A 19,765-nucleotide genomic window follows, 5' to 3' on the forward strand; every position below is an offset into this window, starting at 1 on the left:
GCAGACACGGCATACAGGAGCAATGCACGGTTCTAGAGGCGGAACATACAGTCCAAGATCCAATGAATCGGAGAACAGTCCTATAAGTATGATACAAAGTTCAGTGCTAAGTAGTAATAAATACATTGTCACCAATATATCCAAAGTAAATCCTATAAGAAGTCTCATGCTTTGGTCCTTTATGAAAAAGTCTTCTTAGACGAAACGCGTCAAGGGCCATACAATTTGTCAACTTCCATCATTTCCCACTGCACTTTGACTATGCCTGTGTCAGATGGATGCTTTGTAAGTAGTTTTTCGTTTTAATAAAGTAATTTATAAAGCAGTATTACACAATGTTGGTGTCATCATCTTTTACATGAAAAGATGGAGTGCCTGGTGGTTGAGTCATCCATCCCCAGTCATCTATTTCCATGTGTGATTAGCCGTATCCAGAACCGTCACATACCGCGGGAGCTGTGGATTAATACTAAGCGTGTTAGACCCACTTACTAAATGGCACCCGGGTGCACAGAGTCCTGTGAGCATACCTCTATACCTCTATACCTCCTTCCTGTTGGTGGGGGCTCTTCACTAGGTATGGCACCTGGGCCCACGTCCTGTGAGCATACCTCTATACCTCTATACCTCCTTCCTGTTGGTGGGGGCTCTTCACTTGGTACGGTACCTGGGTCCACGGAGTCCTGTGAGCATACCTCTATACCTCTATACCTCCTTCCTGTTGGTGTGGGCTCTTCACTTGGTACGGTACCTGGGTCCACGGAGTCCTGTGAGCATTCATCTATACCTCTATACCTCCTTCCTGTTGGTGGGGGCTCTTCACTTGGTACGGTACCTGGGTCCACGGAGTCCTGTGAGCATACCTCTATACCTCCTTTCTGTTGGTGTGGGCTCTTCACTTGGTACGGTACCCGGGTCCACGGAGTCCTGTGAGCATACCTCTATACCTCCTTCCTGTTGGTGGGGGCTCTTCACATGGTTTTCATTCTATGGACTATCTTGGAAGATTCACCGTTTGGATTCTTCATGACTCTTCTTATAGGATTTACTTTTTATTCTGTAGACTTTCAGTATTTTGCTTTGGACTGCCATCAGAGTTCACACGTTTCACGTTTCATATATTGGTGACAATGTACAGTTGGGCAAAAAAGTATTCAGTCAGCCAATTGTGGAAGTTCTCCCACTTCTAAAGATGAGAGGTGTCTGGAATTTTCATCATAGGAAATCTCCAACTATGAGAGACAGAATGAGAAAAAAAAATTCCAGGAAATCACATTGTCTGATTTTTAAATCATTTTTATTTGCAAATTATGGTGGAAAATGAGTATTTGGTCAATAAGAAAAGTTCATCTCAATACTTTGTTATTTTACCCTTTGTTGGCAATGACAGAGGTCAAAGGTTTTCTGTAAGTCTTCACAAGGTTCTCACACACGGTTGCTGGTATTTTGGCCCATTCCTCCTAGAGCTGCACGATTCTGGCCAAAATGAGAATCACGATTTTTTAGCTTGGAATAAAGATCACGATTCTCTCACGATTCTCTGTGTAACAAAAAAAATTGGGATAACTTTACTGTTAGGGCTCTTTCACACGGGCGGTCCGATCAGATCCGCCTGTCAGTTTTTTAGGCGAATCTGATCGGATCCTCCATGCAGCTCTATGGGGCAGCGGGTGTCAGCGGAGGTGACCTCCGCTGACACCCGCTGCCCTCCGCATCCGATCCTGTGCTGAAATCTGGACGGATGGAAACCCTATTTTTCCATCCGTTCAGTAATCGGAGCGGAGTGGATCTGATGAGAGCGGACAAGCGGTCCGCTCTCCTCCGATCCCCCATAGAGGGCAGCGGGAGCTGAGACACCTCCCTCTCCGCTCTGCAAGCGGAGACGGAGCTGTCATCCGCCCGGCTCAGCGGGGATCGCGGATCGATCCCCGCTGAGCAACACGGATCCGCCTGCGGAGGCGGACCGTGTGAAAGAGCCCTTACGTTTTTTTTTTATTCATTAAAGTTTATTTGCGTTTGAAAGACTGCTGCGCAAATACAGTGTGACATAAAATATTACAACAATAGCCATTTTATTCTGTAGGGTCTCTGCTAAAAAAAATATATAAAATGTTTGGGGGTTCTAAGTACTTTTCTAGCAAAAAAAAATGATTTTAAACTTGCAAGCAACAAGTGTAATAAAAAGATCCAGTCTTTAAGAGGTTAAACTTCCTTTCTCCCTGGCAGAGGGAAGGAAAAGATACAATGTAATCATTTTGTTTATAGTTACTGGGAGACTTAATGCTGATAGGCGTTTGCGGGAGGAAAGATACAATGTAATCATTTTGTTACTGGGAGTTTTCCACAGCTGTTTTCTCTGCTCCCTCAGCTATGCAAAGAATCGAGAATATGTCAGGTTTAGATCGTCAGGGGGGGTGAATCGAGATCGCGATTTTCATACGATTAATCGTGCAGCTCTAATTCCTCCATGCAGATCCCCTCTAGAGCAGTGATTTTTTTTTTTGGGGCTGCCGCTGGGCAATACGGACTTTCAACTCCCTCCAAAGGTTTTCTATGGGGTTGAGATCTGGAGACTGGCTAGGCCACTCCAGGACCTTGAAATGCTTCTTACGAAACCACTGCTTCATTTCCCGAGCGATGTGTTTGGGATCATTGTCATGCTGAAAGACCCAGCCATGTTTTATCTTCAATGCCCTTGCTGATGGAAGGAGGTTTTCACTCAATCTCCCGATAGATGGCCCCATTCATTCTTTCCTTTGCACGGATCAGTTGTCCTGGTCCCTTTGCAGAAAAACAGCCAGAAAGCATGATGTTTCCACCCCCATGCTTCACAGTAGGTATGGTGATCTTTGGATGCAACTCTGCATTCTTTCTCCTCCAAACACGACGAGTTGAGTTTTTACCAAAAAGTTCTACTTTGGATTCTTCTGACCATATGACATTCTCCCAATCCTCTTCTGGATCATCCCAATGCTCTCCAGCAAACATCAGACGGGCCGGACATGTACTGGCTTAAGCAGGGGGACACGTCTGGCACTGCAGGATTTGAGTCCCTGGTGGCGTAGGGTTACTAATGGTGGCCTTTGTTTGGTCCCAGCTCTCTGCAGGTCATTCACTGGGTCCCCCCGTGTGGTTCTGGGATTCTTGTGATCATTTTGACCCCACGGGGTGAGATCTTGTGTGGAGCCCCAGATGGAGGGAGATTATCAGTGGTCTTTTATGTCTTCCATTTTCTAAGAATTGATTTCTTCACACCAAGCTGCTTTCCTATTGCAGATTCTTCCCAGCCTGGTGCTGGTCTATAATTTGGTTTCTGGTGTCCTTGGACAGCTCTTTGGTGTTGGCCATAGTGGAGTTTGGAGTGACTAAGGTTGTGGACCGGCGTCATTTATACTGATAACGAGTTCAAACAGGTGCCATTAATACAGGTAAGGAGTGGAGGACAGAGGAGCCTCTAATGCCTCGTACACACGTACCGATCGTCGGCCGAACGATCGGCCGTCTTTTGTCCAGGGCTGTCTTGTCTGTTGAAAACTGCAAAAGACTGCACACGAATTTTGTCGGCCAACAACAGCCGACTGCAGAAGTGATGTCATGTAATGGTTAACTTTCCCTGTGTTTTTTCTTTTCTGAGCATGCCCAGTCTTGCTAATCTGCTGTCTGTCGGCCGAATTCTGTACTGACTGGCGAACAATCGGCCGTTCTGGTGTCGGCCAACAAAAATTTTAATGCCTGCAGGACACATTCTGTTCGGCCGAAAATGCGCTGTCGGCTGTCGGAAGCATCATACTAACAAGCCTACAATCGGCCGATCGGTCGTCGGCCGAATATTTACGGCCGACAATCTGCACGTGTGTACGGGGCTTTAGACTGCATTCACACTGAAGCGGCACGACATTGGCACGACTTGCACGGACTTCATAAAATGAATGTCTATGCAAGTCACTCCAAGGTCGCCCCGAAGTAGTACAGGACCCCTTTTCTAAGTCGGAGCGACTTGTGTCCCTTCTATTAGAACCGGTCCTGTACTACACAATGGACCGTGACGGTGCGCGACTTGTCAGGCTGACCAAGTCCTACTAGTGTGAACGGAGACTTATAGAAGAAGTTCAGGTCTGTGAGAGACAGAAATCTTATTTGTTTGTAGGAACCAAATACTTATTTTACCGAGGAATTTACCAATGAATTCATTAGAAATCTCCTACAATGAGATTTCCTGGATTCTCCCCCCATTCTGCCTCTCATAGTTGGAGTTTTCCTATGATGGAAATTCCAGGCCTCATCTTTATAAGTGGGAGAACTTCCACAATTGGTGGACTGAATACTTTTTTGCCCAACTGTATTTTACTTCTTAGCGCTGCACTTTGTATATTTATAAGGGGACCCCTTGATGTCAGTCGATGCTGGCGGATATTTTTGCTTTAATTTGATATTTCTTAGGACAGTTGTTGTATCCACGCTATTCCAGTCCTATAAAGCATGGAATCTCCAGAAAAGGCCGCAGACAGACGTGTGAAGGAATCCTCCATGGGGTCCTGGGCCTGTTACTGTCCTTATATTATTCCTAGGAAGAAATAGAGCAAAGGGGGGGAGGGGGGGGGGGTTATAGGAATAGAAAAGGAAGGAGGGGTGTAAGTGGTGGGGGGCGCTCTCCTCCCCAGTAATGCAGGGCATCCCAATTTTAACCACTTAAGCCCCGGAGGATTTGGCTGCTCAAAGACCAGGCCCTATTTTGCGATTCGGCACTGTGCAACTTAAACGGACAATTGCGCGGTCGTGCAACGCTGTACCCAAATACAATTGACCTCCTTTTTTCCCCACAAACAGAGCTTTCTTTTGGTGGTATTTGATCACCTCTGCGATTTTTTGATCATGCGCTATAAACAAAAAAAGAGCGACAATTTTGCAAAAATAACAATATTTTTCACATTTTTTTTAAATGAAATTCCCCCAAAAAAATGTAAAAATCAAAATTTTTTTAACATTTTCGGCCAATTTGTTTTCTGCTACATATTTTTGGTTAAAAAAATAGCAATAAGTGTATTTTGATTGGTTTGCGCAAAAGTTAATGCGTTTTACTAACTACGGGAAAGATTTTTGTCATTTTTGTTTTTTTGTATTAACGAGTAATGGCGGCGATCTGCGAATGTTTTTTTTGTTTTTGCGGGACTGCGACATTGCGGCGGACAGATCGGACCCCTAACTGCCATTTTTGACACTTTTGGGGGGACCAGTGACATTACTACAGTAATCAGCGCTACAATATGTACTGTCACTGTACTAATGACACTGGCAGGGAAGGGGTTAACTGTACTGGTGATCAAGGGGTTACATGTGTCCCTAGGGGCGTGATCCTAACTGTCAGGGGGCGTGGCTTGTGAAGTAATCGCAGAGACATGCGATCCTATGTAGCAGGATCACATAGCTTCTGTCATTACTTCAGTGAGAATGACAGTTGGTTGTGTTTACATCATCCGTCCGTCCTTCTCTCTCAGCTGCGGGAGATGGCGAGTGGCCGGCGGACATCGGAGCCGTCTGTCACACACGCGCTGGCTCCACAGGGAAGGAGCCTCCGACACGCAGTCGCCCCCTAGCTCCTCCCAGGCTAGCGCTGTACAAGTACGGCACTTTGCCTGGGAGCGCCAGACTACCGCCATATAACTGCTGCAGGCGGTCAGCAAGTAGTTAAAATGCTTTTCAGATTGATTTTTGAGCAAACTCCACAGCTTCTCACACTTCCCATTCTAACAGAGGGGAAAGTTGTGTTTGCTGTACCAGATTTCTGTTATATTACTTAGAGCAAATCAGAGACTTTCCATGCAATGACTAAAGGTGGCCATCGATGGGTTGGAATTTAGCCGGTTCAGCAGGGACGCCGACTTTCAATCCATCCTTCAACCATTCCTGTCCGTGAGGAACCAATTTATCAACTTCTCCCAAGCGGGACTTCTGGTGCTGCGCTCATCAGAGCATTCTGACAGTGGGAGGAGTCTCCTCTGACAGTGGGGGGGGGGGGTCTCCTCTGACAGTGGGGGGGGTCTCCTCTGACAGTGGGGGGGGTCTCCTCTGACAGTGGGGGGGGTCTCCTCTGACAGTGGGGGGGGTCTCCTCTGACAGTGGGGGGGGGTCTCCTCTGACAGTGGGGGGGGGTCTCCTCTGACAGTGGGAGGGGTCTCCTCGGACAGTGGGGGGGGGGGGGTCTCCTCGGACAGTGGGGGGGGTCTCCTCGGACAGTGGGGGGGGTCTCCTCTGACAGTGGGGGGGGGGGTCTCCTCTGACAGTGGGGGGGGGGGTCTCCTCTGACAGTGGGGGGGGTCTCCTCTGACAGTGGGGGGGGTCTCCTCTGACAGTGGGGGGGGTCTCCTCTGACAGTGGGGGGGGGGTCTCCTCTGACAGTGGGGGGGGGGTCTCCTCTGACAGTGGGAGGGGTCTCCTCTGACAGTGGGGGGGGGGTCTCCTCTGACAGTGGGAGGGGTCTCCTCTGACAGTGGGAGGGGTCTCCTCTGACAGTGGGGGGAGGGTCTCCTCTGACAGTGGGGGGGGGTCTCCTCTGACAGTGGGGGGGGGGTCTCCTCTGACAGTGGGGGGGGGGTCTCCTCTGACAGTGGGGGGGGGGGTCTCCTCTGACAGTGGGGGGGGGGTCTCCTCGGACAGTGGGGGGGGGGGTCTCCTCGGACAGTGGGGGGGGGGGTCTCCTCGGACAGTGGGAGGGGTCTCCTCTGACAGTGGGAGGGGTCTCCTCTGACAGTGGGAGGGGTCTCCTCTGACAGTATACAATACCGCAGCGAGGAGGATTTCCTCATCCACTTTAATTGTTTGGATGGGAGAATCTGTTCAGCCGGTTCACTGATTGAAAAATAACTTCACCATCTATGGCCACCATTAGTATCAGAATCAATCACTCAGATAAAATCTCAGCCCCATGGAGAACCCATTATGTCCCGGTAACATTGTTTATAAACATTAATCAGACGGGAGATAGAGAGATACAAAGTAACATTGTTTATAAACATTGATCAGACGGGAGATAGAGAGATACAAAGTAACATTGTTTATAAACATTGATCAGACAGGAGATAGAGAGATACAAAGTAACATTGTTTATAAACATTGATCAGACAGGAGATAGAGAGATACAAAGTAACATTGTTTATAAACATTGATCAGACAGGAGATAGAGATACAAAGTAACATTGTTTATAAACATTGATCAGGCGGGAGATAGAGAGATACAAAGTAACATTGTTTATAAAGCCTCCTTCATACGGGTGATGAGCTCGATACCCCATGAATTGTTGGGTTTGTTGGGATCCTCCAGGTTCTGGGTAGGTCTCTGGGGAGTCGGTCGGTGTGCAGACACAGCCCCTTGTCCTCCAATGAGGGGTGTGCAGTGCTGTCTGTGTTTGGGACGCTCTCCTACATCCCTGTCAGACTGGGGGATGAGTGGTTGGATCTGTACAGCTGCTGTATCCCCATAGACATGGACGGGCTGCCTGCACACCACACCTGGGGAATGGTAGCATGCCTTGGTTAAGGTTGGTGTGTGGTGCAGCAGTAGGACGCAGTGTGGGGTGCAGGTAGCAGGAGGCTGTGTAGGGGTGGGGTGCAGCAGTAGGACGCTGTGTGGGGTGCAGGTAGCAGGAGGCTGTGTAGGGGTGGGGTGCAGCAGTAGGACGCTGTGTGGGGTGCAGGTAGCAGGAGGCTGTGTAGGGGTGGGGTGCAGCAGTAGGACGCTGTGTAAGGGGTAGGGTGCAGCAGCAGGACGCGGTGTGGGGTGCAGCAGCAGGACGCGGTGTGGGGTGCAGCAGTAGGACGCTGTGTAAGGGGTAGGGTGCAGCAGTAGGACGCTGTGTAAGGGGTAGGGTGCAGTAGTAGGATGCTGTGTAAGGGGTAGGGTGCAGCAGCAGGACGCTGTGTGGGGTGCAGCAGCAGGACGCGGTGTGGGGTGCAGGTAGCAGGAGGCTGTGTAGGGGTGGGGTGCAGCAGTAGGACGCTGTGTAAGGGGTAGGGTGCAGCAGCAGGACGCTGTGTGGGGTGCAGGTAGCAGGAGGCTGTGTAGGGGTGGGGTGCAGCAGTAGGACGCGGTGTGGGGTGCAGCAGTAGGACGCTGTGTAAGGGGTAGGGTGCAGCAGCAGGACGCTGTGTGGGGTGCAGCAGCAGGACGCTGTGTGGGGTGCAGCAGCAGGACGCGGTGTGGGGTGCAGCAGTAGGATGCTGTGTAAGGGGTAGAGTGCAGCAGCAGGACGCTGTGTGGGGTGCAGCAGCAGGACGCTGTGTGGGGTGCAGCAGCAGGACGCTGTGTGGGGTGCAGCAGCAGGACGCTGTGTGGGGTGCAGCAGCAGGACGCTGTGTGGGGTGCAGCAGCAGGACGCTGTGTGGGGTGCAGCAGTAGGACGCTATGTAAGGGGTAGGGTGCAGCAGCAGGACGCTGTGTGGGGTGCAGCAGTAGGACGCTGTGTAAGGGGTAGGGTGCAGCAGCAGGACGCTGTGTGGGGTGCAGCAGCAGGACGCGGTGTGGGGTACAGCAGTAGGACGCTGTGTAAGGGGTAGGGTGCAGCAGCAGGACGCTGTGTGGGGTGCAGCAGCAGGACGCTGTGTGGGGTGCAGCAGCAGGACGCTGTGTGGGGTGCAGCAGCAGGACGCTGTGTGGGATGCAGCAGCAGGACGCTGTGTGGGGTGCAGCAGCAGGACGCTGTGTAAGGGGTAGGGTGCAGCAGCAGGACGCTGTGTGGGGTGCAGCAGCAGGACGCGGCGTAGGGTGCAGCAGCAGGACGCTGTGTGGGGTGCAGCAGCAGGACGCTGTGTGGGGTGCAGCAGCAGGACGCTGTGTGGGGTGCAGCAGCAGGACGCTGTGTGGGATGCAGCAGCAGGACGCTGTGTGGGGTGCAGCAGCAGGACGCTGTGTGGGGTGCAGCAGCAGGACGCGGCGTGGGGTGCAGCAGTAGGACGCTGTGTAAGGGGTAGGGTGCAGCAGCAGGACGCTGTGTGGGGTGCAGCAGCAGGACGCTGTGTGGGGTGCAGCAGCAGGACGCTGTGTGGGGTGCAGCAGCAGGACGCTGTGTGGGGTGCAGCAGCAGGACGCGGCGTGGGGTGCAGCAGCAGGAAGCTGTGTGGGGTGCAGGTAAGAGGACGCCGTGTGGGGTGCAGGTAGGACGACGCCGCGTGGGGTGCAGGTAGGAGGACGCCGCGTGGGGTGCAGCAGTAAGACGCTGTGGGGTGCGGGGTGCGGGTAGGAGGACGCTTTGTGGGGTGCAGGCAGAGTGCAGTATGGCACTCCATGGTGCTGTGATCGGTCTCTCTTTGATTTGTTGCCCTGTTTGCTGCGGTAGTAAAGTGAGATTCCTCGGAAGGGGAGTCACTCGCTCTCCATGATTCTGAGGGGTTATAAATCGCATCGTCTGCATTTTACAGGAAACTTCCTCAGACTTGCACTGACAGGATCGGTGTCTATGGGCGGCTGGATGAGGAAATCTGTGGCTGAGAGTTCTGTGAGCGTTTCCTGTCATGTGACCCTGGAGACGTCTAATATCTCTGACCGACGTTCCCAGAGCTCTGTGTACTCCCTGTACAGTGCCTTGCGAAAGTATTCGGCCCCCTTGAACTTTTCGACCTTTTGCCACATTTCAGGCTTCAAACATAAAGATATAAAACTGTAATTTTTTGTGAAGAATCAACAACAAGTGGGACCCAATCATGAAGTGGAATAAAATTTATTGGATATTTCAAACTTTAACAAATAAAAAACTGAAAAATTGGGCGTGCAAAATTATTCAGCCCCCTTAAGTTAATACTTTGTAGCGCCACCTTTTGCTGCGATTACAGCTGTAAGTCGCTTGGGGTATGTCTCTATCAGTTTTGCACATCAAGAGACTGAAATTTTTGCCCATTCCTCCTTGCAAAACAGCTCGAGCTCAGTGAGGTTGGATGGAGAGCGTTTGTGAACAGCAGGTTTCAGTTCTTTCCACAGATTCTCCATTGGATTCAGGTCTGGACTTTGACTTGGCCATTCTAACACCTGGATATGTTTATTTGTGAACCATTCCATTGTAGATTTTGCTTTATGTTTTGGATCATTGTCTTGTTGGAAGACAAATCTCCGTCCCAGTCTCGGGTCTTTTGCAGACTCCATCAGGTTTTCTTCCAGAATGGTCCTGTATTTGGCTCCATCCATCTTCCCATCAATTTTAACCATCTTCCCTGTCCCTGCTGAAGAAAAGCAGCCCAAACCATGATGCTGCCACCACCATGTTTCACAGTGGGGATGGTGTGTTCAGGGTGATGAGCTGTGTTGCTTTTACGCCAAACATAACGTTTTGCATTGTTGCCAAAAAGTTTGATTTTGGTTTCATCTGAGCAGAGCTCCTTCTTCCACATGTTTGGTGTCTCCCAGGTGGCTTGTGGCAAACTTTAAATGACACTTTTTATGGATATCTTTAAGAAATGGCTTTCTTCTTGCCACTCTTCCATAAAGGGCAGATTTGTGCAGTATACGACTGATTGTTGTCCTATGGACAGAGTCTCCCACCTCAGCTGTAGATCTCTGCAGTTCATCCAGAGTGATCATGGGCCTCTTGGCTGCATCTCTGATCAGTCTTCTCCTTGTATGAGCTGAAAGTTTAGAGGGACGGCCAGGTCTTCGTAGATTTGCAGTGGTCTGATACTCCTTCCATTTCAATATTATCGCTTGCACAGTGCTCCTTGGGATGTTTAAAGCTTGGGAAATCTTTTTGTATCCAAATCCGGCTTTAAACTTCTCCACAACAGTATCTCGGACCTGCCTGGTGTGTTCCTTGTTCTTCATGATGCTCTCTGCGCTTTAAACGGACCTCTGAGACTATCACAGTGCAGGTGCATTTATACGGAGACTTGATTACACACAGGTGGATTCTATTTATCATCATTAGTCATTTAGGTCAACATTGGATCATTCAGAGATCCTCACTGAACTTCTGGAGAGAGTTTGCTGCACTGAAAGTAAAGGAGCTGAATAATTTTGCACGCCCAATTTTTCAGTTTTTTATTTGTTAAAGTTTGAAATATCCAATAAATTTCGTTCCACTTCATGATTGTGTCCCACTTGTTGTGGATTCTTCACAAAAAATTACAGTTTTATATCTTTATGTTTGAAACCTGAAATGTGGCAAAAGGTCAAAGTTCAAGGGGGCCGAATACTTTCGCAAGGCACTGTATATATAATCCCAGAGCTCTGTGTACTCACAGCGGAGTGCTGTGATATGGAATATTAGAGTGGAGTGCTGTGATTTGAGAAGTCCTGTGTGCAGGGGGTTGTAGTCGGTACGTCCTCCATGAGAAGTCCTGTGTGCGGGGGGTTGTAGGCGGTACGTCCTCCATGAGAAGTCCTGTGTGCGGGGGGTTGTAGGCGGTACGTCCTCCATGAGAAGTCCTGTGTGCAGGGGGTTGTAGATGGTACGTACTCCATGAGAAGTCCTGTGTGGAGGGGGTTGTAGGCGGTACGTCCTCCATGTGAAGTCCTGTGTGCGGGGGGTTGTAGGCGGTACATCCTCCATCTGAAGTCCTGTGTGTAGAGGGTTGTAGTCGGTACGTCCTCCATGAGAAGTCCTGTGTGGAGGGGGTTGTAGGCGGTACGTCCTCCATGTGAAGTCCTGTGTGCGGGGGGTTGTAGGCGGTACGTCCTCCATGAGAAGTCCTGTGTGCAGGGGGTTGTAGACGGTACATCCTCCATGAGAAGTCCTGTGTGCAGGGGGTTGTAGACGGTACATCCTCCATGAGAAGTCCTGTGTGCGGGGGGTTGTAGTCGGTACGTCCTCCATGAGAAGTCCTGTGTGGAGGGGGTTGTAGACGGTACATACTCCATGAGAAGTCCTGTGTGCGGGGGGTTGTAGACGGTACATACTCCATGAGAAGTCCTGTGTGGAGGGGGTTGTAGGCGGTACGTCCTCCATGTGAAGTCCTGTGTGTAGAGGGTTGTAGTCGGTACGTCCTCCATGAGAAGTCCTGTGTGCAGGGGGTTGTAGGCGGTACATCCTCCATGTGAAGTCCTGTGTGTAGAGGGTTGTAGTCGGTACGTCCTCCATGAGAAGTCCTGTGTGCAGGGGGTTGTAGGCGGTACGTCCTCCATGAGAAGTCCTGTGTGCAGGGGGTTGTAGGCGGTACGTCCTCCATGAGAAGTCCTGTGTGCAGGGGGTTGTAGGCGGTACGTCCTCCATGAGAAGTCCTGTGTGCAGGGGGTTGTAGGCGGTACGTCCTCCATGAGAAGTCCTGTGTGCAGGGGGTTGTAGACGGTACGTCCTCCATGAGAAGTCCTGTGTGCGGGGGGTTGTAGGCGGTACATCCTCCATGAGAAGTCCTGTGTGCGGGGGGTTGTAGGCGGTACGTCCTCCATGAGAAGTCCTGTGTGCAGGGGGTTGTAGGCGGTACGTCCTCCATGAGAAGTCCTGTGTGCAGGGGGTTGTAGTCGGTACGTCCTCCATGAGAAGTCCTGTGTGCAGGGGGTTGTAGTCGGTACGTCCTCCATGAGAAGTCCTGTGTGCAGGGGGTTGTAGTCGGTACGTCCTCCATGAGAAGTCCTGTGTGCAGGGGGTTGTAGTCGGTACGTCCTCCATGAGAAGTCCTGTGTGCAGGGGGTTGTAGTCGGTACGTCCTCCATGAGAAGTCCTGTGTGCAGGGGGTTGTAGTCGGTACGTCCTCCATGAGAAGTCCTGTGTGCAGGGGGTTGTAGTCGGTACGTCCTCCATGAGAAGTCCTGTGTGCAGGGGGTTGTAGTCGGTACATACTCCATGAGAAGTCCTGTGTGCAGGGGGTTGTAGTCGGTACGTCCTCCATGAGAAGTCCTGTGTGCAGGGGGTTGTAGTCGGTACGTCCTCCATGAGAAGTCCTGTGTGCAGGGGGTTGTAGTCGGTACGTCCTTTGCACCCCTTTACACTGCTCTGTACCGTTAAGTTACTGTGTAATTAATAATGGAATGTCTCCTCCTGCAGGCTGACAATGGGAGCGGCTCACGGATCCCGCCAGGAAATGCAGTTCTGCGGGAACTGGAAGTTCAGGATGAAGAGCCGGCGGCGTTCTGTAAGGAAATTGAGAGGTGAGAAGGGGAGGGGGTCCGTATTCCGCTATGTGACTGATAGAGGGGGAGGGGCCCTGGGATTGCGCTCTGATCAGACGGTCCGTATTCCGCTATGTGACTGATAGAGGGGGAGGGGCCCCGGGATTGGGCTCTGATCAGACGGTCCGTATTCCGCTATGCAACTGATAGAGGGGGTGTGGAGGGGAGGAGAGCGGGAGGAGAAGGGGTGCAGAGGGGTGGAGAGATGGTGGAGAGGGGAGGAGAGCTTCTGTTTGAGCAGAAAATGGCTCAGCTGTGATCGGGGCCTTAAAGAAATCAATGAAAGAATCATCCAATCATTACACAGAACTGTGTGATGTCACAACGCTACTAACCCCATCCGTCATCTGAGGGTTAACTGTATTGATTATCGATATATATCGTATTTATAGATTTATATTTTTTATTAGCCAAAGATTTATATCTGTATTTTTATAGATTAATATCTGAACTTTTTATTGATTTATAGACTTCTATCGGAATTATTTATTGATTATAGATTTGTTTTCTTAGCTAAAGATTTATATCTGTATGGGTACATAGCGGGTGTAGATTAATATCAGAATTATTTATAGATTTATATCGGAATTATAGATTTATTTGAAATTATTTATTATAGATTTATATTGGAATTATTGATTATATCAGAATTATTGATTATAGATTAATGATCTTGTCATATATTGAGTTCTATCTTCATTGATTTATCTCGGTGTAGGTTGAGGAGGAAATTTCCCAGCGATGATTTCCCGACCAATCCAGGCTTTGTGCTGAGCGCCGTCATGTCGCAGCGCATTCTCAGCGCTGACAGCTGCAGTTTGAAGGTTTCCATAGTGATTGAGGGCTTCCAGCAGCCGGTCACCTTCACCTGTGACAGTGAGTATGAGATCTGAGGGGGGGCTGGGGAGGAAAGGGTGTAACCCCAACAGCCAATGGGATGACTGCTCTCATGAGGCTCCCCTGATCAGATAGATGGCACCTTAGTGGATACATTTGATCGGTCAGGGAATCCGTCACCCAGGTGATTGAAACTGAGCAAATCGTTACAGAGCGTCACCCAGGGCTTCCTCCAATGAGAACCTTCTGAAATGGTCTTCAAATCCTGACTTTTCCTGAAGTCAAGCTTTGCCCCGCCCCTTCTCACCTCCACACCTTTGCAGATGTTTCTTGAATGTGATTGGAGGTTTGGGATGATGATGGATTCCTGATTGTCCGGTGATTCTTCTCTTCCTCTTCTCTAGTAAGCTCTCCGGTCGAGCTGATCATTATGCAGGCGCTGTGCTGGGTCCACGATGACCTCAACCAGGTGGACATGGAGAGTTACATACTGAAGGTGTGCGGCCAGGAGGAGGTCCTACAGAAGTAAGTCCGCCCACATGTCTTCTACTCTGTCACATGACTACGAGGAAAGTGCAACTGAAACCTCTTTGTGAAGGTGCCCCTCCCCCTTTCTGGCACACACGGAGTGTAAAATGTGCCGCCAGATCATGTTTATAAAGATTTCTGTATGAAACCTATAAGGCAAACAATGCACAGAAATCATAGAACACAATGGGGAGATTCCCTGCAGTAGTTTGTGTCTAGGCCCCTCCCACAATGGGGAGATTTCCCTGCAGTAGTTTGTGTCTCTGCTCCTCCCACAATGGGGAGATTTCCCTGCAGTAGTTTGTGTCTCTGCCCCTCCCACAATGGGGAGATTCCCTGCAGTATTTTGTGTCTCTGCCCCTCCCACAATGGGGAGATTCCCTGCAGTAGTTTGTGTCTCTGCCCCTCCCACAATGGAGACATTTCCTGCAGTAGTTTGTGTCTCTGCCCCTCCCACAATGGGGAGATTCCCTGCAGTAGTTTGTGTCTCTGCCCCTCCCACAATGGAGACATTTCCTGCAGTAGTTTGTGTCTCTGCCCCTCCCACATTGGGGAGATGTGTATAGTATGTGTGCGGTGGAGCAGGCATTGTGTGTAATGTCTGTATTGTGGTTTCTCTCCTCAGTAAGCATTGCCTGGGCAGCCATGAGTACATCCAGACGTGCCGCAAGTGGGACACGGAAATCCGTCTGCAGCTCCTGTGTCACCGGACCGTGTGCAGAGCCATGGCACGCACGGTGAGTGGGCGGAGCTTGCTGTCTTGGAGGATATGGGAGGCGGGGCCTGTGCTGGGTGCTGCTCAACTATTTCTCATTTCCTCCATGGAATCCGCTTCCAGTTTATATCTCCCCTCCCCCGGTGCCAGCAAATGGAGGGATATCAATCACCGATCAGATATTGGGGGGCAGCACCCCCCCCCCTCCTTCTCTGCTCCCTGGTGAATGATTGGAATGAGATTTACAGTATCTGACAAAAGTAAGTACACCCCTCCCATGTGACAACACTGAAGAAATGACACTTTGTTATACAAGCTGTACACTCACTACAAAGTCTCATTTCTTCAGTGTTGTCACATGGGAGGGGTGTACTTACTTATGTCAGATTCTGTATATTCCTCCATCCCTAACATTCCGCTCAGGTCAGTGATGGGGCACAGAGGGGGGGCAGGTCAGTGAAGGGGGGGGGAGGCTTCGGTGATATGAGGCACACAGTGAAGGGGGGTGGGGGGAATGATGAGGCACAGAGTGACAGTGCAGTGAGGTGGGGGGGGGGGGGTGATGAGGCACAGAGTGACAGTGCAGTGAGGTGGGGGAGGTGATGAGGCACAGAGTGACAGTGCAGTGAGGGGGGGGTGATGAGGCACAGAGTGACAGTGCAGTGAGGGGGGGTGATGAGGCACAGAGTGACAGTGCAGTGAGGTGGGGTGATGAGGCACAGAGTGACAGTGCAGTGAGGGGGGGGGGGGGTGATGAGGCACAGAGTGATGGTGGGGGAGGGGGGGTGCTCTCATCAGATGGAGTCCCCCGGCATGTGACAGGAAATGGTTGTCGGGATTCCGGACAATGAGCTGCGCAGTCACTTCCTGTTTCCTGTAACACTCTCTGGCACTGAGCAGACTGCGCCCCCCCTCCCCCCCATCCTCCATAGCGGGGGAGGGGGTGGCCGCTCTGTATACATCATTGTGATCCCACATTTCCTATCCCTGTCATTATATGTCACCCCTCTGCACCCCACTTCCTCCTCCTGTACCCCGACATTCTCTCTGATTGTTCTCTGTATTTCCTCTATTTATAGGCTGAAGACGATGCAACACCGATTGACCTTAATAGACATTTGGCCCTGCTGGACAGGCCTTTCAAAGAGCCCCTCACCCGGTATGCTGACTGACTGGGGGGTGCCATGTGCCGTGTATGGTGATCGGTGTACAATGTCATCTTCATGTGGGGTGGGGTGTGGTGTGGTGTGGTGGGATGGGGTGGGGTGTGTGGTGGGGGGTGGGGTGGGATAGGATGGGATGTGGTGTGGTGTTTGGTGGGATGGGATGGGGTGGGGAGGGGTGGTGGGTGGGGTGTGGGGGATGGAGTGGGGTGGGGAGGGGTGTGATGGTTGGATGGGATGGGATGGGGTGGGGAGGGGTGGTGGGTGGGGTGTGGGGGATGGGATGGGGTGGGGAGGGGTGGTGGGTGGGGTGTGGGGGATGGGATGGGGTGGGGAGGGGTGGTGGGTGGGGTGTGGGGGATGGGATGGGGTGGGGTGTGTTGGGTTGCTCGGAGGAGGTCCTTACAAATGATGACTGTAGTATGTGGAGCGGTGTCCTCAGTGAGCAGTCCTGGTAATCCTCCATCATACAAAGACATTGGAGACCGGTGTGCTCTTCCGCTTGGTGAAGATCCTTTTATGTTACCTGAAGGATAAATTGGAAGATTGACTACACATCAGTTGGATCTTCTCATCCAGCATCAGAACCTGACCTTCCAAATGGTACAAATTCCCACAGAAACACTCAAAATCTTGTGGAAATTCTTCCTGGTAGAGTGGAGGACGTTCTAACCAGAAAGGGGGCAACTCCATATTAATGTGAAAAAGTAAGAAATCGGCGCTAATTCTGGGTACAGATGGATAATAGATAAATATGGGTGAGTGACAAAGAAAATATCCAATCAAACAAATAATATATTGATCAGTGTCCTCCCCATGTATAAGTGAAAGAAAACAATGCAGTGAGGATACGAGGTACAGATGGATAAATGCAGTGAGGATGCGAGGTACAGATGGATAAATGCAGTGAGGATGCGAGGTACAGATGGATAAATGCAGTGAGGATACGAGGTACACATGGATAAATGTAGTGAGGATATGAGGTACACATGGATAAATGCAGTGATGATACGAGGTACAGATGGATAAATGTAGTGAGGATACGAGGTACAGATGGATAAATGTAGTGATGATACGAGGTACACATGGATAAATGTAGTGAGGTTACGAGGTACACATGGATAAATGCAGTGATGATACGAGGTACACATGGATAAATGTAGTGAGGATACGAGGTACACATGGATAAATGCAGTGATGATATGAGGTACACATGGATAAATGCAGTGAGGATGCGAGGTACACATGGATAAATGTAGTGAGGATACGAGGTACACATGGATAAATGCAGTGATGATACGAGGTACAGATGGATAAATGCAGTGAGGATACGAGGTAGAGATGGATAAATGCAGTGAGGATACGAGGTACAGATGGATAAATGTAGTGAGGATACGAGGTACACATGGATAAATGTAGTGAGGATACGAGGTACACATGGATAAATGTAGTGAGGATGCGAGGTACAGATGGATAAATGCAGTGAGGATGCGAGGTACAGATGGATAAATGCAGTGAGGATACGAGGTACAGATGGATAAATGCAGTGAGGATACGAGGTACAGATGGATAAATGTAGTGAGGATGCGAGGTACAGATGGATAAATGCAGTGAGGATGCGAGGTACACATGGATAAATGTAGTGAGGATACGAGGTACACATGGATAAATGTAGTGAGGATGCGAGGTACAGATGGATAAATGCAGTGAGGATGCGAGGTACAGATGGATAAATGCAGTGAGGATGCGAGGTACAGATGGATAAATGTAGTGAGGATACGAGGTACAGATGGATAAATGTAGTGAGGATACGAGGTACAGATGGATAAATGCAGTGAGGATGCGAGGTACAGATGGATAAATGCAGTGAGGATGCGAGGTACAGATGGATAAATGTAGTGAGGATGCGAGGTACAGATGGATAAATGCAGTGAGGATACGAGGTACAGATGGATAAATGTAGTGAGGATACGAGGTACACATGGATAAATGTAGTGAGGATACGAGGTACACATGGATAAATGTAGTGAGGATACGAGGTACACATGGATAAATGCAGTGATGATACGAGGTACAGATGGATAAATGCAGTGATGATACAAGGTAGAGATGGATAAATGTAGTGATGATACGAGGTACAGATGGATAAATGCAGTGAGGATACGAGGTACAGATGGATAAATGCAGTGAGGATACGAGGTACAGATGGATAAATGCAGTGAGGATACGAGGTACAGATGGATAAATGCAGTGAGGATACGAGGTACAGATGGATAAATGCAGTGAGGATGCGAGGTACAGATGGATAAATGCAGTGAGGATGCGAGGTACAGATGGATAAATGCAGTGAGGATGCGAGGTACAGATGGATAAATGCAGTGAGGATGCGAGGTACAGATGGATAAATGCAGTGAGGATGCGAGGTACAGATGGATAAATGCAGTGAGGATGCGAGGTACAGATGGATAAATGCAGTGAGGATGCGAGGTACAGATGGATAAATGCAGTGAGGATACGAGGTACACATGGATAAATGTAGTGAGGATATGAGGTACACATGGATAAATGCAGTGATGATACGAGGTACAGATGGATAAATGTAGTGAGGATACGAGGTACACATGGATAAATGTAGTGAGGTTACGAGGTACAGATGGATAAATGTAGTGAGGTTACGAGGTACACATGGATAAATGCAGTGATGATACGAGGTACACATGGATAAATGTAGTGAGGATACGAGGTACACATGGATAAATGCAGTGATGATGCGAGGTACAGATGGATAAATGCAGTGAGGATACGAGGTACAGATGGATAAATGCAGTGAGGATACGAGGTACAGATGGATAAATGCAGTGAGGATACGAGGTACAGATGGATAAATGCAGTGAGGATACGAGGTACAGATGGATAAATGCAGTGAGGATACGAGGTACACATGGATAAATGTAGTGAGGATACGAGGTACACATGGATAAATGCAGTGAGGATACGAGGTACAGATGGATAAATGCAGTGAGGATACGAGGTAGAGATGGATAAATGCAGTGAGGATACGAGGTAGAGATGGATAAATGCAGTGAGGATACGAGGTACACATGGATAAATGTAGTGAGGATACGAGGTACACATGGATAAATGCAGTGATGATGCGAGGTACAGATGGATAAATGCAGTGAGGATACGAGGTACAGATGGATAAATGCAGTGAGGATACGAGGTACAGATGGATAAATGCAGTGAGGATACGAGGTACAGATGGATAAATGCAGTGAGGATGCGAGGTACACATGGATAAATGTAGTGAGGATACGAGGTACACATGGATAAATGCAGTGATGATACGAGGTACAGATGGATAAATGCAGTGAGGATACGAGGTAGAGATGGATAAATGCAGTGAGGATACGAGGTACAGATGGATAAATGTAGTGA

General features: G+C 49.7%; 1 protein-coding gene across 1 annotated transcript in view; it reads left to right on the forward strand.

The window, feature by feature from the left end:
• LOC309565553 (phosphatidylinositol 4-phosphate 3-kinase C2 domain-containing subunit alpha-like) overlaps positions 1-19,765 on the forward strand; it is a gene marked incomplete at its 3' end in the record, with an annotated part of 78,804 nt that overhangs the window by 5,611 nt on the left and 53,428 nt on the right. The window contains exons 2-6 of the mRNA XM_082270510.1: positions 12,960-13,063; positions 13,803-13,960; positions 14,326-14,446; positions 15,075-15,186; positions 16,244-16,323. Coding sequence (XP_082126636.1) covers positions 12,960-13,063; positions 13,803-13,960; positions 14,326-14,446; positions 15,075-15,186; positions 16,244-16,323 — 575 coding nt within the window. The remainder of the gene's footprint in view (positions 1-12,959; positions 13,064-13,802; positions 13,961-14,325; positions 14,447-15,074; positions 15,187-16,243; positions 16,324-19,765) is intronic.

The sequence above is a fragment of the Pelophylax lessonae genome (genome assembly GCF_965119305.1).
Source record: "Pelophylax lessonae genome assembly, chromosome: 10".
Classification (NCBI taxonomy): domain Eukaryota; kingdom Metazoa; phylum Chordata; class Amphibia; order Anura; family Ranidae; genus Pelophylax; species Pelophylax lessonae.